At 45.4% G+C, this 23417-nt stretch overlaps 1 protein-coding gene across 1 annotated transcript; it reads left to right on the forward strand.

Moving 5' to 3' along the window:
• Nucleotides 1-1984: 1984 nt before the first annotated feature.
• Nucleotides 1985-22487, forward strand: IL1RAP (interleukin 1 receptor accessory protein; the record flags this gene model as incomplete). Its single annotated transcript, XM_010012214.1, has 9 exons — nt 1985-2294; nt 3048-3240; nt 5009-5174; nt 6157-6228; nt 7367-7496; nt 8453-8601; nt 11195-11344; nt 12287-12430; nt 21763-22487. Coding segments are annotated over 9 exons (2039 nt in total), but the record flags the coding sequence as incomplete, so codon positions are not given.
• Between the last annotated feature and the right edge of the window lie 930 nt (nt 22488-23417).

Below are 23417 nucleotides of genomic sequence, written 5' to 3' on the forward strand. Positions count from 1 at the left end.
TCATTTGTCTCATTTACCACTCCATGGAAATGTGGCCATGCCAGTAGCTTGACCCCACCAGCATAAAGCAGCTCGAGTTAGCCTTGACCATGGTGCTGACTGGTAACTATGCACCTTCCCATGGTATGGGGCTTCCAATAGTGGTTTGGTCTTTCAAAATGAGCCTTGGAGCTGACTGTTGTGGGAGCTGTACTGGATGATGCAGGTTTGAAAGAAGAATCTGTACATTTCTTAGATGACAAGTGACAACACTCTCCAGCCATTTGGATTTGGGGTTCTTACTAGCAAATACTTGTACTGCGGGTAGCTTCACTGTCTCTTCCTAGCCCAGTTCATTCTCTTCCTCCAGAAGCAGCACTGTCATATGGGTGTTTGGCATACCACAGGAGGAGCAGTGCTGTTTGTGTTTACATTTATGTGTAAATCCACCAGAAAACGTTTTTATTCTTAATGGCTCAGATTCCTCCTCAGTCTGGCTAAGTATTGCCAAGCCACAGGATTTAGCATTGTTGTCTTTAAGTGCTGTGGGCGCATTTTCTCAAAGGTGTATCTCTTTGCTTTTTCTAATTAAGTATGAATTCAGGGCCATGCTACATCCCACTGTCTATTTAAGGAAGATAAAATGCCAGAAATCCTGCTTTGGGCCTGTGAAGTCAGGTCAGAAGAACTGGGCTCAAAGAGCATATTGTGTTCTGGTTTTCCTTTTGGTATGAGTTCTTTAATATCTGCAGACTGGAGAGGCTTTGCAGTGTCATCTCTGGTGTGCTGTGATATGCTGAGACACTGCTCCTGGGGACCGCTGCAGGCAGCATACCCTTCTCCTGTTCAACTCATTTTGGGCTCTTAGACATCAGGCTGCCCTAGCTAATGCCTCCCAGCAGCTACAAGAGATGTGCTGGGAAGTGTGCTGTGCCACACTGCCTTGTCAGTATGGGGAGACAGGAGATGCAGTGACAGTGGCTTCTCTGTATGTCTCAGCTAGCACTGGCAATGCAGGTTGCTCTTACGTTTGCTGACACGCTGGTACTGTGCTTTGCTTGCACCAAGTCTCTCTGTGACTGGGCATCTTGGTGGTAGGAGGAATGGAGTGGAAAGCAACATTTGGAAGGAAAATGGGTTCTGACTGTGCTCTTTGTACTGAAACTATTCACTAATGACAAGAATAAATTAAAAAAAAAAAAAAAAAGGCACAAGGCACTGCATAGCTTTTTTCACACAGCCCAGTTTCTATGTCAGCCTGAGCGTGCTGTGAGTCACTCTGAGCCTGTTGACTGTACTTGGGTATTGCGCCTGGGAGCTGCTCAGGGATCCCCAAGAGAACCTGCTGCTGCTGCCTCTTCCATACTGTCTCTTCTGCCCCTAAGCCTCCCTTCCCCAACTTCACTGTAAACAGCCACTGTGCATCAAGTATTACTGCTTGCTTGTACTCTTAGTGTTATCATGCCTCTGCACAGGCGACGCATGAATCCATCACAGTAAAGACAGTCCTCGCTTCCCAGAACCCACAGTCCAGCCGCTTCTGGCAGTGGCAATAGTCTGTAGCTCTAAGGGAGGGTTTGATGTTTGCATTGTTATTTTCTTTACCTCTTATTTAAATACCTGTATCTCCATCTTCCTTGTCACTGCACCTGCACCTCTAGCAGTGTTTTCATCCAAATTTTATCTTCCCACACAAGATTTGAGGGTTGAATTTTCTTGGAGCTCTCTGGGAAGCCTGGTGTTACGCAGGAATATCCTATCCTATTGGCCTAATGGGAGATAAATAGCTTGGAAGAAATGTAGTTGTACGAATGAAAGCATAAGTTTGCAGGTTCTCTAGAAATGGACATAGTATTGATAGTATTCTTGACCTGCTTTATAAAACTACAGTTTGCCTCCACTGAAAACACTACTTTTTATTTTGTCTGATTTTAATGGGGACAGGACCAAGGGCTGTGGGGAACATGAGCAGAACTTACTTTCTCCTGCAGGCTTGCAGACTAAGTTACCTTCTTCTTTCTGGCTGCAGAACGCTGCGATGACTGGGGTGTGGACACCATGAAGCAGATCCAGATTTATGGAGGGGAACCTGCCAAGATCAAATGCCCGCTTTTTGAGACGTTCTTGAAGTACAACTACAGCACAGCCCATTCTGCAGGCTTAACCCTGATCTGGTACAGGATTGCACAGGACCGGGATCTGGAGGAGCCCATTAATTTTCGTCTCCCAGACAATCACATCAGTAAGGAGAAAGACACCCTTTGGTTCTGGCCTGCTCTTCTCAATGACACTGGGAATTATACATGCATGCTCAGGTAGGTTGTATGGTGCAGCTTCTGTAAGTCCCCAGCATAACTGAAGGACTTTCATGGAAGCAGGAAAATTATGCTATTAGCACCAGATCTTTCTGTAGGGAGAAGGCCATTTACAAAAGCATTAATGGGGAAAGAATGTTACAGTTATGAGACCGCTCAGTGTTGAACCAATTTACATTGTAATAATGCTTGGAGCTTTGCAAACATTAATGAGCATGCCTCTCCTTGCTAGCTGCAAGTGTCCATGAAAATATTATTGCTGAGCTCATGGCAAAATCCATAGGCACTCACCATTAAGAAGTGATCTGTGTGTCTAGAGTAAAAATAACTTCAGATGCAAGGGTAATGTTTTGACTGCATGCTAATTTGGCTAAGATTCATGAGATTCAGACTTCTAGGAAATTAAGTGTCTCTAAGTGTAGTACAAAATGAACATAGCATCTGCTATGCAACTGAGCACAAGAGCTCTTTTTGATCTTCCTCACGTTGTCTCTTGTTCATTGTGTCTTTGACCTTATTATCTGCAGGGAAGTGGATGTTGCTTGTTAGTCACTTTTATGGGCTTTTCTAAGCTGTGTGGCCACCTCTGATGGTGTTTTCTTTCCCATTTATAAATGAGTCAGCTGAGGCTGTATATACCTGTATAATGAGCTATGATGCTCATTATTGCAGATGTGATTTCTATTTCATTGAACTGCTGTAGAAGTAAACAAGTTTTAACTAATCATGAGCCCTATCCTTCTCTGTCCTTAGAAATACAACCTACTGCAGCAAAGTTGCATTTCCCTTGGAGGTTGTTCCGAAAGACCAACACTCTTGTGTGAGCCATTCAATAAAACCCATTGAGGAGATGTTCTACTTGGAGCATGCCAATGAGAAGATCATATGTCCAGATATTGATGGGTTTTACCCTGCTAGTGTAACACCAACGGTCAAGTGGTACTTGGTAAGAAAGACTTATTTGGTCAGTTGGGGAATGCAGTGTTGTGTTTGGAAAAACAGATGCATGAGACTGACATGAGAATAGTGGAGCCTTCACAGTGACAAAGCTGTTAATGAAGCTTTTGTAATTTTAAGAACTTTTTTTTCTATTGAGCTCAAGGATAAAACTGCTCTTGGACAGGAGTTGAGAGCTAGCACTGAAAACTTTTTGACCAGCTTGCACAAGTGGAGAATAGCAGGAATTTAGAAACCTCAGTTCAGCTGTGGGCAGTATATCTGACCTGTTGTATGAGCCAGTCACTATCCCTGTAAAGGACATTGTGATTCATATTCCTTTTTCTGTAAAAAGACAAAACTAGTCACCTGCTAATGAAAATAGCATCCTTTCAAAAATTCCATGAGGTCAGGAAATGAAGTTGTGCACCAGGCTGCTGCAAGGACCATGGATGCCTATTTGAGACAATTCAGCAAACTTCTTTTCTGAACGTGGAGACATCCCTTGCCCACCCTCCACACTGCTCTGGTAATCAGGCTGTCTCCAGTCATCCTTAGGCTCTTGCCTAAAGAATCACTGCTGAATGTTATTAAATGTTGACTTCAGTGTTTTTCTCTAGGTGGATGCCTGTGGTCAAGAGAGAATAAGAATTCTCAGGAGATGTGCAGCCAGAGGGTTATGGGACTGAATTTTCTATCCACTCATAAAGAGCTTCTGGATTTCTAGATAGAAGATTCTGTATGAGTGAATTTAATAATGAAGGAAATTGGCAACAGGTATATCTGGTAATTTAAAAAAAGAAAAAAAACCAAACCAAACAAACAAAACCAACAACAAAACACAACCAACCAAACAAAAAAACCCAACCACCCCAAAAGAATAAAAACAACTCTAAAACCCTTCAGGAAAAAGCTATTTTTATATCCAAGTGGAGCAGTTTCACTCCAGTAGGTGAAATCCTTTACTTGTCCCATTCATTGAAATTCACATCTCAGTAATCAATTAGCAGAATGAACCAAAAAGCCCCAAGGAAGTAATTTTTCAGGCAGCAAGTCATCCCATGCCTAATAAAAATCATTAAAAATGGTATATGACCCCTGTCTTGAACTGCCCCATTAGGATGTATCAGATTTAGAAATGTACCATTCAGAAATAATCTCTTATAAAATATTCATATCTTTGGGTTTTATGACAATCAAGTGTCATCTGCGTAACCCCCTTCTGAAAAGGGATCTCTAGCTTGGTATTTGGCAGAGGTTTCCTGCCCCACCTGACAGAAAGAGAAAGTTATTAAAGTTTCTGTACTATAGATTCTCATTTGCCAGTTGCCAATTTTGGGGCCTAATCCTCTGCTGAAGTCAGTTAGGGTAGCTTGATTAGTTCCAAAAGACTGACATCAACAGGGGACATGTCCTTTATTCTTAGTATCCATTTGTGAATACATCATCATTTTCTTCTTGTCTCTTCTTACTTTCATTCCGCTGAGGTGCTCACCTTGACTGCAAATGTACTTCTGGATCAGACATCTCTCTTTTATAAAATTGTCTGTGTTTAAGGTGGGATAAAACTATTAGGGTCATCTGTTTCATCACCTCATTTTCAAGGTGAATAGCAGTTTGTATTCCAACATGCCCAAAGTTCATCGTATTTAGGTCTGACCTGCAACACAATCCCAAGTATCATATTCATAGTTTAAAAAAGATCTTTGTAGTAGTGTTTAAGCCAATATCTTTACTTTTGAATCCCAAAACTCAAGTGTTTTCCTATCTGACTCCAGAACTGCAGCTTGGTGGATGGCTTCCACGAGCGATACCCCCAAGGGCCCAGGCTTGTCATCGGCATTGTCCGCAGTGTGTATAAAGGGAATTACACTTGTATTGTGACATTCAAGGACCACAGAAGAACCTATAATCTCACCAGAACCATAAACGTGAAGGTGGTGGGTAAGAATGATTTTATAATGTGTAAAATCCAGGTAGATAACAGCAGAAGTGGTGAAAACAGCTAGAAGAGTCTGTCACAGGTTCAATTTGTGGTTGTGCTCAATCTGCATTACCCAACTGACCTGGTACATTTTTGCTTGCTGGGGTCAGCCTTGTGTGACTGCCCATAACATGTTGCACTGGAGGTCCTACCCACCACCATGTCAAAAGCCCCAAGCAACACAGCTTGTGACCAGGCTTAGGCTGGTGAGGTACAGCCCATGAGATGGCCAGGGATACCCTCTGCTGGCATATGAATGCATAACCCAGGCATTCTTGCTCATTTTTGTCTCCAGTGCCCTTTTCTCATCATTATTTGTGAGATTGTCCCATTATAGCCAACTTGTCTTGGTTTTCTTGGAATCTCAAAGCTTTGTTTGCCAAGGCTGAGGTTGTAAATTGTCCAGGCAGGGCTCTGGTTACCCAGCCCAGTGCCTGGACAGATCCATCCCAGGCACAAGGGCTCAGTTGACCTGCCAGGGAATTGTAGACAGAACTTGAAAACCTAGGGAACAGTAAGCACCTGCTGAGTCCCATGGCAACTGCTGCTTTAAGAGCTGAATTAAATACTTGCAACAGGAAGTGATGCTTTCATTTTGTTTTTCAGAAGCACCAGTAAAAAGAAACTGATACAGGTTGTGCCTTGTGGGAGATGTTGAGTGGGAGATGAGACGGGTATGGAGCTCTTCTGATGTGAGAGGCACAAAAAACTTGTATATAGACTTACCTAAAATTTGGTGGAGCCTCAAAATCTGGGTCTAGCCCTGAGTTTGGGGACTAGGATTAGATTTCTCTTTGCATGGAACTCTGCAGCAGGATGATATCACAAGCTGGATTGGGGCATGTGCAATGGGGTGCAAGGGCAGCATGAGTGAGGCTGCAAGGACACCAGGTTCTCATGAAGTCCGGGTCCCCATGGGGGGCTCTCTGTTTTCTCGGGCAGGATCTCCAAACAAGGCCTTGCCACCACAGTTCATCTCTCCAAATGAGAAAGTTGTCTACGAACTGGAAGCAGGTAAATTACAATGCTTGCTGCCTTCTGTTGCTGCCCTGGCAGCCTGCCTGCTGGGACAGGATGGGGACACCCAGCCAGGCACAGCAGCTCTCCCCTTCCACTGCATCCCCAGTGTTTTTGCTTTGCAGAGCACATGATGCCTGGCAGACAGTGTGGGGTGCCAGTTCTCAGTGCCAGAATAGGAGAGCTTTATAAGTTTATTTTTGCAAGCACAAATAAACATAAATATTCAGCCATGGAGAGATGCAGGACTGCAGAAGCAGATGAAATGGGTGCCCTCAGCTGCTTAAAGAAATTCCTGTAGGACCATGTCTCAGCCCTGTCCCTGCCTGTGCTTTGCTCCAAGCCTCCCTCATTCCGAATGTCCCCCAGTGGCTCCAGCATCCTGGCCACATCTTGCTCATCTCCTCTCCCTTTTCAGCCAATTACTTCCTAATTAATGACAGCTCTCCTTTTGCTGTCCTCACAGCACATCATAATGGGGTACCACACCACTTCCCCCACCCCATCTGTTCAGACTGATAGCTCTTTGGAGCAATTCCCTATATTGAATGGATTGTGTCCCATTACATTGCTGTAATAAATGTGGTGCCAATGATGATTAGCAGCAGAGTCTTCACTTTAAAGCACAACTTTTTTGGCTCAGAAGGTCAGACTTCTTCCATAGTCATTCTGTAAGATAAAATCACTTATGGGCTGATCACAGAGATATTCATGTTCCCAAGCCTGATCTTGAAGGCAAGTTAAATGGCTGAACAAGTATTCCCATACCAAAATGCTTTTGTGGAGCTTGATCCTTTGCTTTATGGCATCTGTCTCCTGAGCAGTGGGGATGATTAACGCTGCTTGGCTTTCAAAGGAAGTGGTTGGCATGGAGCATCTGCCTCCAGATGTGTCTCTTGGTGCAGTCAAGGAATTTGTAGCACATTTAAGAAGACAGGACATCTCCTATTATTTTTCTGTCATAACAGTTAACACCCTGTACATGTTGATGTATCAGATGTCTGAAGGTGGATGCTGGCCTCATTTCCTCATGAAGGGAGGCAGAGCTCAGGATGGTAGGATCACTGTAAATCACAAAAGTCAAGGTGATGCTGTTTCTGCTTTGCAATATCATACCATTGTCCTTTCCTCCCAGGAGATGACCTTGTTCTGTCCTGTGAGGTCTTCTTCACCTTCCTGAAGGAATCCCGGACTGAGGTGTGGTGGACTATAGATGGGAAAAACACAGGAGACATCACGGACCCCAAGATAAAAGTTACACAAAGGTAACACAGTAATGTGAGCCTTCATTTGTATCTAAACCTCTCTTGGGTCCTGCAGAGGGGTGTGGGCACAGATATGTGACAGTCCCATTTTCCCTTGCAAGGGAATGTGGGGTCCCCCCCTTCCCTGTTAATCAGAAACCCCTGGGCTTGCACTGTGCCTTGACGAACACCAGGAGGTCCGGGGGGAGGCCTGCAGACCTGGATGGTGTCTTGTCTTACAGAAGGATTGGAGACAACTTCGTTTACCAGTTCACATCATTCCTTGTTCAGGTCCTGGTAGTGATGCCAACAGCTGGTGCTATTGTGGGACTGCTAAAACAGGAGCAGGCACTATTTTATCTAGAGGAATGTTCCCAAATAGCTTTAATGATAAAAAGGTTTCAAAAAAGGCTGAAAACAGACATGTAGTATTATAGATAGTATTGATTAGAAGGAATAGGGATTCATTTATATGAAGAACCCAAATGAGGTTAAGAGTGCCGTTTGCTGGGTGCTGAATTATACATGGAAGGAAGTTTTTGTGCCAATAGGTTTGCAAACCTACGTAGAAAAAGGAAAGACAGAAGTAAATACTATTATCCCCATCTTGCAGATGGTCAGTTCAGGCAGAGAGACACAAACTGACTCATCTATGATTGCACAGGGAATGTGACGTGGGCTCTGAATCCTGAGTTCACAGGATCTTGTTGCTTTGCAGGCAAGAACCTCCTTTCTCTGAAATGCAATGTGACACAGCAGCAGTGAGAAAATTGAGTGGCAAAATAAATATTGAAGAAAATCAGATAAAGGAACAGCTGCAGCTCTGTTAAAATCTGAAGTGTGTGTTGCTTTATAAATATCAGTTTAGGTGGTATGTTTTTTTAAGAAAAAGTTGGGTTGTATCAAGGAAAGGAGTGTTTGTCACTAAGAACATGCTGTACTTTCACATATGTAATGCTCTAGTTTTTCTCTTACAGTGAAATTACTAGAGATTTTGAAGACAAAACTATCATAAGGACTCTAACAGTCACAAAAGCCACACTGGAGGACTTGAAACGGAATTATACTTGTTATGCCAGAAATGCCAAAGGCGAGGACCGTAGCCAGGCCATAGTGCGCATGAAAGGTAAAATACTTGCAGAGCACGGGTGTGAAATGAAGCATGCTCACAAACTGTTGGTCCTGCCTTGAGCCTTGCCTTGCAGAACAGCAGAGGAACAAATAATTCCATCAGGCCTTTTTCGCAACACAGTATTCTGTATGTGCTGCTGTCATACAGCACCAGATCTTGGAGAGAGGGAGCTAAGGATGCATGTCACATATACCCTGCCACAGTCAAGTGCCTGGGAAGAGCGGGCGGGATAGACCTGTCTCATCCCATCCATGTACCACAACTGAAGCAGATCTGAGGGGACAGGCTGCTTGAAATTATTTTGGGTTACTTGATTGTGTGAGGGGTTTGCGTGACACAACAGCTACCAGTTGGCATTCTCCAGAAGGCAGACTGCACTCACTGATGTTGCTCAGGGGGTGAGACAGTCTAACCATGATGGTCTGATTTTACTCTTTGCCATGATGATGCTCCAGTTTAGGTACCATCATCTCAGCATGGATGGTATGGACTGGTACAAGTCTACTCAGTGTGGGGTTTTTCCTACATCTTTCTTTCATCAAAGTTTTTATTCCTCTTTCCTAGACCCACCTCTCAGTAATAAAAACTGAGTCTTCACTATAGGTGTTTGAGGTTTCCTGATTAAGCTGGATACTTCTACCTCCTTATCAACTTCATCAGAGCTTCAATACTTGCTTACTATAGGTTGGACTTCCCATCTCCCATAAGGGATGCTGCCCTGCCTTGTGTAGCTCATGGCAGACACCTTCTTCCCCTGACTCTGCCTTATTAACATGGAAGGCTTACAAAGGTCTTTACTGGAAGAGCTCTTTCTCTTCCTTCTTGGTACTTGTCCTTCTTCCTTTTTAGTTCCATTCCTTTGAGATAAACCTTTTCTGGATCATTAGCAAGGAACAATAGAGCAAACACAACTGAGGCCGAAACTGTCTGCCAGTGTGTTCATCCTGCAAACGTAATTCATCCTACAAATGTAATGATGTTTATACACGTAGCAGAAGTGAATCTAAAAACTTGAGATTCTTTCTCTATACAGCAGTGCCTAAATGCTGTTTTCCAGTGGGCTGATCTGTACTCTCTCTTCTTCCACTGTCTGCTCCTTGGCAGTTGAGTGGGTTTGCTCTGAGCAGACCTGGTTACTCACCATGCCTCCTTTCTACTCTGTTCCACAGCAAAATCTAAGAACGATCCCTAACCACCGCTGGCAGAGCAACCTTAAGCTAAGTTCACTGTAGGCTATCCCACAGCACACAGGAACCTTGTGGGTCGAGATAACATTGGTTTGATTGAATTTGACCTTGATGATCGGGCCCTATGTCCTTGACAAATAACAAAAACAATTAGAAGGAAGTTGCAGTAAGAAGAAGGCAGTTGGCTGGCATGTACACGGACACATGGGCAGGAAGAAGCAACCAATCAGCTTGCTGCACCTAAGGTGATACCTTATCAGAATGTGTCTGATAGCACGTGACAGCTCAGCAACAGTATATAAGGCGAGCTTTTAAAGCAATAAAGGTCTTCGGTCTACATCCCGATAGAGTCCGTGTTGCCAGTCTCCACAGAACATCCAGCATGCCAGAGCCTAACCCCTCAGCACTTGTCTTCCAGGTTTTAGCCAGTAGCTATATATGTTGGCTCTAACTCCTTCATTACATTAGATTATATGTTTCCTGCTTTTTCTGGATGACTTCCCTCTCTTTCTCATGTACTTCTGCTGCTCATTACCTGTTGAAAGTTGTTCAGTTTCTTTCATGTTCTTTCTTGTAACCTAGTTCCTAGTAAAAATTGTTAAATCTTGGAAATAAGTGGTTTCCCTCACTGCTGTTCTTTTGCCATGTAGTTTGCCAGTGTGCATGTCAGCTGCCACCTGAATTGCCATAAAAACAGAGTTGCCCAGGGATACAGTTAGAAGAGTTATTTTCTGTCCTTAATGCAGAGAAGCAGCAGTGGTATGACAGACAGTGTATGAGTTGGAGGGGGGCCTGTGATGTTCTGGCTTGATGTACACAGATTGTCCTATTTGTTTTTAAATATTTCAGCTTTTCTGTAGTGAACCCCGATTCATCTTTCCTGATAGAAAACAATCAGGCTGTGGGTAGTTACATCCTTGCTGTCAGTCTGAGACAAGCCACAAGAACTTTGTGGCTTTGATGGGCTGGGAAAATGGTGGCCATTGCCCTTATTTTGCAGCACGTCAACTTTGGCTGGCTCTCCTAGGAGGAAGTGCTGTAGTGTTGTCCCAAGAGTTTGCCTGCACTGCTGAGAAGATCATGTTCACAAGCTGGCTTTGGACTGTGCAAGTGGTTTCCATCAACAGGTCAATCTACCATTTGGCTGCTCCCAGGGTCTTGCTCAGAGACAGAAGTCCAGCCTATGCTTTGACTTGCTCTGCCAGGCCAACCAGACCTAGTAACACCAAATGGGTACTTCAGCATGGCCATCCGTGATGTCCTGGCAGAAAAGTCTTGGGTTGGCCAGCTTGGCTCCTGGCTATTCCTCTGTGGTGTTTGGCTACATGTGACATAAGTGTGTTCCTGCTTAGCTGAAGGCCCAACTGTAAACCATACCCCCTATTTCTTTTTGAACCCAGTTGTAACACCGAAATACACCGTGGAGCTGGCCTGTGGACTGGGGGCAACCATCCTGCTCATTGTGGTGCTGATAGTCGTCTATCATGTTTATTGGCTTGAAATGGTCCTCTTCTATCGGGCTCATTTTGGAACAGATGAAACCATCCTAGGTAAGGAGTTAAAGGGCTTACATTTATTTTATCCTGCTACAGGTCAGACCCTTTGTTTTCATATAGGAGTGTTCATATAAGCTATTTTTAACCCTCTTCATAGCATAATGACATTTTGACCTTTCCTTTTCTATACCTGTATTCATTTGTGTGGGTCATTTTAGAGCAAGAGAAGTCAGGTTTGGGTCAGGGGAAAGGAAAGAGAAGTCCTCTGTATTCTCTGCAGCAGTAAAGCATGTATATATCAGGCTCCCTGGGGCACTGCCCTGCTGATGGCTAGCTGTTTCATCTGATCTAGAAGGTCAAAATAAGTTGTCAAGTTTCAGTAAGTCCCTGGTTTCTCTGATGAAAAGATTCATTGAAATCCGTGATTTGCTTTCAAATATGGGAAGGCATCCAAAGGGATGGATCTGGAATCACCTTTTTGTCCTCAGTTCTTCCACAGCTTCCCTGTTTTGCCAGGAGTTCATCTCTTAGGACTCAGAGCTGAGATTTCTGCCTCTGTCGGATGAGGAGGGTGTTCAAGTCCTTGCAGCTTGTGGTGTGAACCTGCCAAGGGGGTGCTTGGAAGGTGTAGGCAGGGTGCAAGTCTCTGTCTGGTGGGACTGTGAATGTGGATAGACAGCAGTGAGAGGAAGCAATGTCAGAGATGTCAAAAGACAAAAGGACCCTGAACAGAACGTGTTGGTCGTCTTGCTGTGGTCTCATGGCTTCAGTGACCCAGAAGAGTCTGAGTGCCTGCATGTTCATGGGGGCTACTTAAAGAGGCAGTGCTGCTGCCTTGTAACTATGTGTCTTAATGTGTGGTGCCCAGGCTTAAAGTGAGCCTTCATATAGTGAGCCTTCACTGCTTTTCCCATGAAACAAGTCGAAGGCTCAGCATGTGCAGTATCACAGGTGTCTCTTCTGCCATTTGTGTTTCTCTGTGCTTCCAATGCTCAGAGGGGAAGGAGTATGATGTGTACGTGTCCTACGCACGCAATGCGGAGGAGGAGGAATTTGTGCTGCTGACACTGCGGGGAGTCTTGGAGAATGAGTTTGGATACAAGCTGTGTATCTTCGACAGAGACAGTATCCCCGGGGGAAGTGAGTATTTCACAGGGGCTGTGCTCCATGCACACCCACTCTTTGTTGTTCTTTGCGGTACTGAAAACTGGTAGGAACTGGCCTGTCCAGATTAATTTTATCCTCTATTTTTTTCCCCATCTCTATTAATGATCTCTTTTTGGTATCTTCTAATGTTTATGCTTCACATGACAAAGTTGCAGATGCTCCAGACCACCAAAAAGACTGTGGTGGGCAATTGGTGCTGGTTGTTTGTTTCAGTTGCTCTCCCCAGCAGTGATGTGCAGGAGTGATTGATCTATCAACATAATGGAACTGGACCACTCACCTTCATGCAAACTCTCTAAGCTGCCTTAAAAAAAGGGAATAAGGTCAAGGCTAGAAAGGAGGCAGGGCAGTGTGATACTGACCAGACTGGTAGCTCAGAGTGCCTGCAAAAACCAGGAATGTCTGCTTCGGGGAGGTGTGGAAAGCACTGTGCTAACATCAGTGAGAAGATAAAGCGCCCTCCCAGAAGGCCTCCCACTCAGCTTCATTAGAGTCTATATCTTAACATGGCATACAATTGAGGTGCTGTGATTACGAGTACTTTGTTGCAGATAGTGAGACTCATCTCTTCACTAAGACGTAGATTTCTTTTCACTGTTTCAAGCTAAATCGTACAAGGTTCTGGACACAGCACCTCCTCAAGGGGTGCAGGGAATCACCAAAAATGGAAGTTTGTGAAACTCTCCAGATATACATACAGTTACACAGGTGCCACAGCAAGGGCACAAATCTAGCCAAGGCTCTCTCAATTTCCAGTGCCCTGGCTGTATTATCCCTGACGCCTACTAGAAGTTCGAAACCTGAACTTTTGCTGGTGCAGACTGCCCTACTTTAAATTCATGGGCTTTGGGTCAGGACGCCACTGATGACAGAACCTGTGCTGGTGAAGTCCATTGGGGTCCCTTTTGGGTAGGACAGCGAGGACTGCTGGGGTCCCAGCCTGGCTGCATGACAGAGGGAGCAGAATCAGTCTGGGATCTGTTATCTTTATCTCCTAGACTGTTGCCAGGACACAGCACCTCTAAGTTTGAAGGCAAATAAACATATGTGCCTCAGGAAACAAGGAGACAGCTGCAGTCCTGGTGGTGTTCCTTCTAGCCAGAGCCTGGATGACATGGCAGGGCACCCTCCAGGCTCTATTTGCTTGATGCCAGTGTCAGGCTCAGAGCAGGTGAGCTGTTCTCACCAGTTGCTCCTCAAGACATACATCTCCTTCCTGTTCCCTTTGCCACTTCTTGCCATCCTTCCCTTTTATCTTTGTAGGGTCTCCTTTTCCTCCCAGTGCAGCACTCCTGGGCTCCCTGCCCTTCAGCCTCACCCCTGGAGCGCTCCCTCCCCTGCTCACCGTGGCAGTGACTACCAACCTCAATCCAGCACCAGCCCTCCAGGGCACTGCTGGGGTGGCTTGTCATTGCACTGCCATTTGCAACACTGCTGGGGCTTCCCCGTTGCTTCTTAGCTAAGATTTGAGTCATTTTCTTGGGGAAGCATGGTGGGCCAGGAAATAACTTTTGGCAGCTGGTGTCATGCCTCCAGAGTGTGGATCTGTGTCACAGGAAGAGAGTTATGTTGTCATTGATGAAGAAACAGTGGGAAATGGATTATCCTGCAAGTTTGCTAATGGGAACTAATCAAACTTGCTTGACAGCTAAATGAAGTTGCCTGTCAGTGCTATTCTATTCTTCATTGTATTTTCTAACCAGTTAAGAGTGTTCTCTTGTCAATGAAGTGTGGGAGATCCTGCAGCAAAGAGTGCAAAGAGGATTCGCACTTGCAAGGAATTTTCACATCAATTATGGAAAGGTTCCTAAGGACAGTCTACCTGCTGATGTTAGAAAATCCAAGAGGATCCACAGTTACCATGATGTCTCCAGCTTGAAGGGTGTCACTTCATTAAAAGTCCTCAGAGCAGTTTACTTGTCACTTCTAGAAACACTCAAATCTGCTTTCATCAATGATAGCAAGAGGAACAGCTGAATGAGTAACAAGAGTTAGGATGATAGTATTTCCAAAGCAAATTAACCCATGAGGGCACTCAGGGAGAGTGTGAATACTTAGTGTTTGATGTGGGGAAACTGAGGCAAGATGAGTGAAGGGAGAACCGAGAGTCATTCTGGACATCTGCCAGAGGAGGATGTAAGTAGGCATTTGGTCTTCCTGACACCTCTTCAGGCCGAGTCTTTTCCAGCTGGCATTTTTTCTGTTTTGCTCTAGACCCTCTTTTTCCACTCTCACTACAAGGAAGCGAAATCTGAGCCTACCAGAGCAGCCCTCTTGGCTCCATAGCATTCTTGTAGCAATGGGTGGTGTCACTGACGCATAGTACAGTGCCTTTTAGATGTAGCTGCCTCAAGCATCTGTGTGGCATGGTGGGGAAGAAACACATATGCAGGCAGCCTGGGGCTGGGAGTAGAAGATGTCACTGTGTGGGGTAGTGGGTACCAGTGATGGAGTAGGAGGCCATACCTGGAATCACTTGCAGGGTTGGGAAACACCAGTATAGTCTCTAGAGAGTGCCTCCAAGAGATTTAATTGTCCCCTTCAAGAAACAACTGGGGTCACACTAGCAGCTCAGCAGCATGTTCTCAGCCATCACTAACCACCTCAATGTTTCTTTCTCCCAGTTGTCGCAGACGAAACCCTGAGCTTCATCCAGAAAAGTCGACATCTGCTTGTTGTCCTGAGCCCCAACTACGTCTTGCAGGGAACACAGGCCCTGCTGGAGCTCAAGGCTGGTCTAGAGAATATGGCCTCCAAGGGCAACATCAAAGTCATTCTAGTGCAGTACAGAGCCATCAAGAAGAGCAAAGTGAAGGAGCTGAAGCAGGCCAAGGTGGCCTTGACTGTCATTAAATGGAAGGGCGAGAAATCCAAATTCCCAAAGGGCAGGTTCTGGAAGCAGTTGCAGGTGGAAATGACAGCAAAAAAAATTCCCAGGAGTCTGAGCCTTGATGGGCTCATACATACCCCTGAAAAATGTTTAACACCCCAGAAATCAAAACAAAACAAACCCCAGAAGTCCACAAGTTAGGCCAGGGAGCGGGAAGGAACTCGGCATTTTTTGCCATGAAGGACTGCCCCGAAGCATTTCAGAGGATAGTCATGCCTCCCTGCAACTCTTCTGCCCTGGCAGTAGAGACACCAAAGATGCATACACCTCCTCTCTGCAAATGCATGTCCTTGTCATTAACCCCAAAAAACCTGGGCTCAAGGTTGAAATTTGGGCTATCCAGGTGGGATGCAGCCAGTACCTTGTGATAGCATGGTATTTGTATAGGCCAGTATTTCTAGATCCAAATTCTACAGGATCTTCATTAGCTTCCAGGACAGAACTCCTTTTCTATCTGAAGTGGCTTCACTCCTTCCTGGTCTTTGGACCCTGTTGCAGAGGCTGGGTGGAACAGTTTGAAAGGTGACTCCAGTATAGAGCCTTTCATACATGTCCCAGCTACATAGTCCTGATTCCTGTGAGATCACAGTTCTGCTTCAGTGGGAGGATTGCAGACTCTTGAGACTCCTCGTCTTTACTCCCCACATTTCTGAAGGAGCAGGTGCATTCAGATAGTTTGGCAATGTGAAATGGCTGTTACGAAAGCGCTTGAAAAAACCCAAACCCCCAAAAAAACCCCAATACCCAAAAAAAGCTCTATTTGTATTGTAGCATTTCTACTAGTAAGTGGTCAGTCTCTGGGACTCTGCAGTCTCCTGAGTATCCCAGATCTTTCAGGTCTGTAATGCTTGTAATCCAGGGGAAATCTCTTGTTAGTACAGGCCATGGAGCATGTCTGAGAGCTGCATCTTTGTAGAGTAAACCCAGGGACTTCACAAGCACTGCAAGGAACCCCAGTTTACTAATGAACCTGCCTACTGTCTCTGTGCTGCTGGTTGGGGGAAAGCATCATGCAAGGTGCTGCCGAGGCCTCTGGGATGACACTGGGTATGTGTCCAACACCCCAGGAGACCCTAAAAGCTTATTTGAACTTATGAAAAACTACACTGGCTCTATCCAGCTGGGTAAGAAGCTGAGACAGCTGGGGTTGTTCAGCCTGGAGAGGGCCAGAGACCTTATTGTGGTCTTTCAGTACTTAAATGGGGCTTATAAGATAGATGGGCACAGACTTTTTAGTAGGGCCTGTGGCAATAGGACAAGGGGTAAGGGTTTAAACTAAAAGAGAGGAGATTCAGACTAGATTTAAGGAAGAAAAGTTTACAGTGAGGGTGGTCAAATGCTGGCATGGGTTGCCCAGAGAGGTGGTAGAGGCCCCATCCTGGGAAACATTCAAGGTCAGGTTGGATGGGACTCTGAGCAATCCAGTGATCTAGTTGTCCCTCCTCATTGTAGGGTGGTAGGACTAGATGACTTTTGCAGGCCCCTTCCAACCCAAACTATTTTATGATGCTGTGAAGGTTCGGTGCTCTCTGCCTGTGCATGAAAAATGTCACCATTTGTAATGCAGGGCTCAGGTTTAATCTGTACTTAGCTTTACAAAACAAGTCTCCACCTGTCCTGTTTCAAGCCCAGAGTTGCAGATTCTCAGGTTCGTCAACCTTTGCACAAAATGTAAATAGAAAAACCACTGAGTGTCAGTCCTTGCTTCAATGAGAGGCAGCAGGCACAGGAGAGGATCTGGTGAGTTAACCCCTGCAAGACCAAGGAGGGAAGTGTCCCTTCCCTTGTAGGACAGACCAAAGCACAGCGGAACCCTGACATTGACTGGTGCTGTTGCTGACAATGTTTCACATAAAACTACAAGCTCTGGGGGTGTCTCCATACTCCTACAGCTCCCAATGCAAGGTCCTGCCCACTTAACTGTGGAATTCAGTATTACACACACTAAGTGCATGCTTATTTTTTGTTGATAATGATTGCTCCTGAGTCACCTTTGACTCATGCTTTCACTCGGTTGGTGTCCATCAGGTGAAGCATATCTATTCATAATGGCATTAAAAAGCACTATGATTTGCAGTCTACACATTATTCACCGAGCTGAGCAGGAAGGTTTGAGGGTGTCCCAGTAAACAGACCAGTCTTAAAGGTGTGGGGCTGGATCCTGGCATCAGTGAAGCCTCTTGCTCTTAGCATCCTATGATTAATAATGTTATTCCAGGGCAGGGGGGGACCTGCCATTGGGCAGGTACTGTACAAATATGGAACAAACAGAGCTTCTTTCTCACCCGCTTCATCCTCCCCGTCCCAAGTAAGCTTTGCTTTAAGCAGGTAAAATTGCAGTTAGCTTCACTGAAGGCACTTAGAGGTGATTGAAAGCTTTGCTGTTACAAGCTTTTCTACTGTGTCTGTGGAGGGACAGAGATGCCTCCCACGCTCCAGAAAGCTTCATTTGTATTAGATAACACCCAAACCCATGCTCAGTTTTGCGAATCCCTTGCAACCATGTCATTTTGCCCAGCTTCACCTTTTTGTTTGTGTTTTCAGCATCTCTGTGATCAGCTGCCCTATCTGCAGGCAGAGGGAAGGCCCTGAGGTGAAAGCAGAACTGTGTTAGATTCCAGTTTGATTTAAAAAAAAACCACGCAAAAATATGTGTAAATTCAATTAACATCCCAGACCTCACCACATCACATCTCATTTTTGTCTGAGGTACCAGGAGAATTCCTGATGTTTTAGTAAGTCTGATTATTTTAGGAAGTTAAATCCACCTCATTTGTTTTGCTGATTTTATTCAAAGGGTTTTCCAAATAAGTGATGGACCAGGATTTTCTCCAGCATACATTGCTTTGGTCCTTTGTGCCATTGCAACCCCAGAGCAGGAATACTGAGAGACATTAGCAGAGCACCCACAAGGCAAAAGGTGTGATGGGCTTAAGGGAGCCCAAGAGGTCCAGAGGGAGCAGCATGGAAGGAATACTGCTGGAGCAGGCTCCACTCCCCTGGAAGCTTTACCTGCTGTCAGGCCAGGGATATAGCCCAGTCCTAGCTGTAATGCAGATCTGCAGAGCACCTCATATATGCCTGACATTTCATTGTATGCCATGTGTGGTTTCCATTGTGGGATTCTGTCACAGCATGTTTACTTCAGTTGATTCATTCAAGTTTCTGTGCTCTAATCTAACATGTATCAATATGCAGCTCATACAAAGTTCCTCATTGTTATTTCATGGGGAAGCAGTGTGGTATAAATTGCAAAAAATACCTTCCCCGTGCCATTTGATGTTGTACAGCTGTTCCAGAGTTTTCCGTTCTTTTTTCTGTATGTTTTTGCCTTTTTGTTATTTGGTCTGTGAAGTGTCAGTATTATTTTATTTTGCTTTTCAATAAAACATTTCCACTTTTGCATTTCAGTCCTTGTGCATTTCTCATAAGTATAATTTTCCTCCCCATTATGTCTGCAAAAGGCCATTAAAGAAAGATGACTGTGTGTAGTCCAAGCATCAAGATCATTTGGGAACACCTCCTTAGTGATGGGGCATTTTCTTGTCTCTTTCATGGTGTGCCTGCAGCTATCCTGAGGCACCACCACTGCTACCAGGGCCATGTAACTGGAAACACAAAGACACACAGCATTCAAGTGTCATCCAGTGGCGGACATGCGCGCACAGAAAGCCACTGATCCAAAGAGTGCTCACTCGGCGATCACAAGATAGAAAGATGGGAAGGAACCACCATCCCTTTGCTTGAGAGACCAAGCCAGAATGTTGAACAGAAATCTTGGAAAACTGCCCTAACCACAGGAATCAAACTCACTCTTCATGTGCTTTGCCCATCACCTTCCAGGCAGTTGGGTAGAAAAGGTTAATTCAGCTTTGTATTTTCTCATCTAAGCCACATACTGGTATTTTTCCTTGTTTGTATGCTAGCAGGTACGTTGAGAGAGCCTAGTGCTTCCAGACCACTAGCAAAATGAATACTTGAGACAATCTGTGGATCTGGGGTCTACCGGGTATGTGTATAGGACCTATGAGCCCCCAGCTTTTATTGGACTGGATCGAAAGTATGGCTCTTATAGCCTTCTGTTACATCTCTGGGGTGCATTAGGCAAGACACAAGTAAACACACAAAAATATGCAGTGTCCTTTGTAACCATGTAGTAAACATGGGAGTTTTTTAGTATAAAGCGGATATCCAAGAGTATCAAATTCCAAGCTCTGTTGGTACCCATATCCCCACAGTGTTACTGCTGCCTGTTCCATCTTGTGCTGTTGGTGTCACTGGGAGGGACCATCCTCCCTACACACTGTGAAGTGGCCGCTCAGGATTTTTCATGAGCTGGAATTACACTGTAAACTGAACGTCTCAAGCTATCCTGGTCAGCCAAGCCTAAATGCATCCCATTCTCAGACATAAAATCTATCTTCGGGAATTTGAGCATTTTCCCTGCCAAAAATATGTCAAGTGTCAGAAAGTGTTGCAAATTCAAAATTGATGAAAGAAAACTGTCACTGTCAGCTCAATCAAAACATTTAATTTCAGCAGTGTTGGGATCATTTGCATTAATTGAACTTGTGCTTTTTGAGCAGGCAGGTACAATAGGTGACCTCCCAGGGGCTGCTGCTGCCTACGTTTCACTGTGATTTCTGTGATTCCAGTTTCAAAAAGAAACCTTTCAAACCAGGAAAGAAGCTTTTTGTTTCACAGAACGTTGAAGCTTGGCTGATTTCAAAATAGATCTCAACCAGTTATAGAAAGGTTTGAATGAGGTTTGGACTCAGTAAATTAGGAGATTGCTGCCAATTCTTTGTGCCTTTGAAATAGGGTGTTAAGAATGATTCACGGCGTTAAGTGACAATTCTGACAGAACTGGCTTTATCATCTACTTTTGGTTTCAATGAATCAGTGTTTTCATGTGTGTGTCAGGGGAAATCCACCCAAACCTTGTGTACAAGAGAAAATGCTCCAAATAGCTTGATTTAACTTTTGGTATTATGTTAAAGAACTAGACAGTGCCTTACTTTCTCTATTCCACTGCCACTCACCATCCATCTCCCAGGATATAACTGTACAGTCATTTTCGCTATCCCAAGTTCTTGGTCTCCAAACAATCTAGTGACAGTGAGTTTTACAGCTAGTCATATGTCTTTGAAAATAATTTAAGAAAAAAAGTATTGCTCTTTATAATATTAAAATAAGATGCATCCAGCTGCAGTGCAGTGCACCTTCTGCTATGAGATAAGGAAAGAGACAGTCAAGTGCTGGAAGTGTAAGGGGCATTGCCATTGTAGGGAAGGGACAATATTTTTTAATTGATACGGAAGACCATTGTTCCACTGGTAGGGAGTGAAATGAGTCTCCAGATTGAGGACTCAAGGCTTTAGCATTTAGTGTGAAAGGCAATGGAAGCAGCAGGTAGCCCTTCTCCCCAGGACAGCTTTTTGCAAGACATTCTACAGGGCGTTTTTTCTCTCTGAGTGTGCAAGAGCTCTTACTCTGATGATCTCTGTCTTGCTTGAACCACCTTGTCCTCAGGTCCGCTCCATCTCAGGCACCAGCACTCAATAAGTGGGTGGTTTTTTAAAGTTTTTATGGTTCTGTTAATCAGCTTGGGTTAATTTGCTAAATCCCACAGCCCTATTAATTCATATCCTTTCCACTGCTCACCCATTAGCCATAACATCTTCAATATGCTTACTGCAGCCCAAGCCATAGTTAGAAATCCAAGGTCATCCCTCAGGTTTGCTGCTTTTCAACATTCATAATAAAAGAGATGCTGCGCCTGCCTGGCACCATTCCAGCTAAGCGTCTTGCTGAGCTTTACAGACTGCAATTAATCCCAAGAAATGCTTTTGAAGGATGGTATTTCACCCCCCATGATGGCTAGGGAAACTGATGGAGAGGCTTACGGCTGAGTTTTGCTTTCTGAGTTTGGAGGCTTCATTTCTGGATGAGAGAGCAAGAGAGGGAGAGTGGTGGGACTCAGCAGTGCAAGCTGTGGCATGATGACATGATTGCTTCACTTTGTTGCCCCCATGCAAAGGGCTGCTAGAGCTGTTGGCAGGTACTTCCCAAACAAGACCTGACCTTTATCAAATGCCTGCACTTCCCTGGGCAGGAGTGACGCTGCTCAGGGCAGAAGTCAAGAGTATGTCTTGGCATATCCTACATCCTCTCTTCTTATTTACCACTTTAGCCTTCTCAAAAAACCCACTGCAAAGCAAAAATGCTGCTATTGCTCCTGCAGTCCCTGCCAGCAGGATCATGGGCAAGTTGAAAGTCACTGGAGTTGTGCCAGGTTTCCCTCTGTGGTAAGGGGGGAATCTGTGCAGGTATGCCACCGAAAACCTTCCTTCAGCTTTTCTCTCCTGCTCCTTCCCCCTTGTGCACCCCAATTCCTCTGCCCTTGCACTTTTAGATACCACTGAAGCTGTGTTTGACTTCATCCAGAGGAGCCGCAGGATGATCGTGGTCCTGAGTCCTGATTACTTGACAGAGAAGAGCATCAGCCTCTTGGAGTTCAAGCTGGGCATCATGTGCCAGAATGCCATCGCCACCAAGCTTATCGTGGTGGAATACAGGCCACTGCAGTGCACCCACCCCAGTATCCTCCAGCTGAAGGAGTCCGTCTCCTTTGTCACCTGGAAGGGAGAGAAGTCCAAGCGTTCTGGCTCCCAGTTCTGGAAGGCATTGCGGCTCGCCCTGCCGCTGCGCAGCCTGAATGCCGGCACCGGCTGGAATGAGAGCTGCTCCTCCCAGTCGGACATCAGCCTGGACCCCATCCAGAGGAAAAGGAGCCGGTTGAAAGGGCAGCCTAACCCACGGGGTGTCGCAGCAGGGACTTTTGCTCCTGGAGGGACAGCCGCAGCCCCCAAGTCAAAGGCCAAACATCGAGCCAAGCGCTTCTTGACATGCCGGTGTTGTGGGACCTATTGCAATGGTGGCAGCAGACTCAAGCGCAAGCATCGGGCTGTGGCTGAGCCCAGGTGGGACACTCAACTCTGCAAGCCAGGCTCAGGCAGGCCCGCAGCACAGGGGGTTCAGGGCAGAAGTCGACCTGAGCCCCCATCGGCACAGGCCACTGGTCTTGCCCTATGCCATTACAGTGACCTGTCAAACAACAACGACTTCTATGTACTTTAGCCAAGTGGTTGACGTCACCGCAGGTGCTGGGCAGCAAAAGGAACTCACTGCAGCCTCAGCTAAGATACTTCTATGACATGGTGTTGTTCACCATCAGTCCCATGTCAGCACAAGGACTGCAGCAGTATCACCGGTGCTGGTGATCTGAGCCAGGGACCTGCAGCCACACACAGAGCAGTGGCTGGGGGCTGCCTGCCTGGGTCCCTCTCCTTAATTTAAATTGTAAAATGGAGCTGAAAATGTGTTTCTCTGGTATTACTTTTCCTCAGCTGTGGTTGTGTTTGCCTCAGGACTGCTGCTGGGGTCAGGTGCAGGAGGGCAGGTCCCCAGCCAGGGGTTGGGAGGGAGGGAGGTGGGAGAAGCTGTGCTCCTGGAAGTAACCTCTGGAGAAGGGAGTGCAAACCTACATTTTACAAAGGATAAAGCTTTGCTAATGAGGGCAGGAGTGCACTGTGCAGTATGGTGTGTTATCCACTGTGGTTTAAACCAACTTGGTCAAAAGTTTTAAGACAAGTCCCTTCTCTCTAAATAAAACTGCTTTCTTTAACTTGCTGTTGTTACGAGTACCATCAGAACTGGTAAACGCTGGAACCTTGTTCATCAGGCAGTGCCTGGGGAGGTGGTTTGCCCAAGCTGCCTGAGGTCCCCTCCTGTTCCCGGTGCTTGCAGTGGGCTCCTGGGCTTGATCCTTCTCTCAGCTTCTCCATATGATGAATTTGTTCTGTCAGTTGCATGACCTTTCAAGCAGAAAGAAAGAAAACTATTACAAACCTAGGGAAATGTGATTTAAAAAACTCTCCAAGTAGTCAATGAGCTCAGGGATAGAAGCAAGATCTCAAACGTTCACTGAAGACCTGAGGGGCTGAAGCTGAGGGGGTCAAAACTCAACTACACTTCATTAAATAACCAAAAGAGCCTTTGAACAGTCTC

The sequence above is a fragment of the Nestor notabilis genome, unplaced genomic scaffold (assembly GCF_000696875.1).
Source record: "Nestor notabilis isolate BGI_N333 unplaced genomic scaffold, ASM69687v1 scaffold20453, whole genome shotgun sequence".
In the NCBI taxonomy this organism is placed as follows: Eukaryota; Metazoa; Chordata; class Aves; order Psittaciformes; family Psittacidae; genus Nestor; species Nestor notabilis.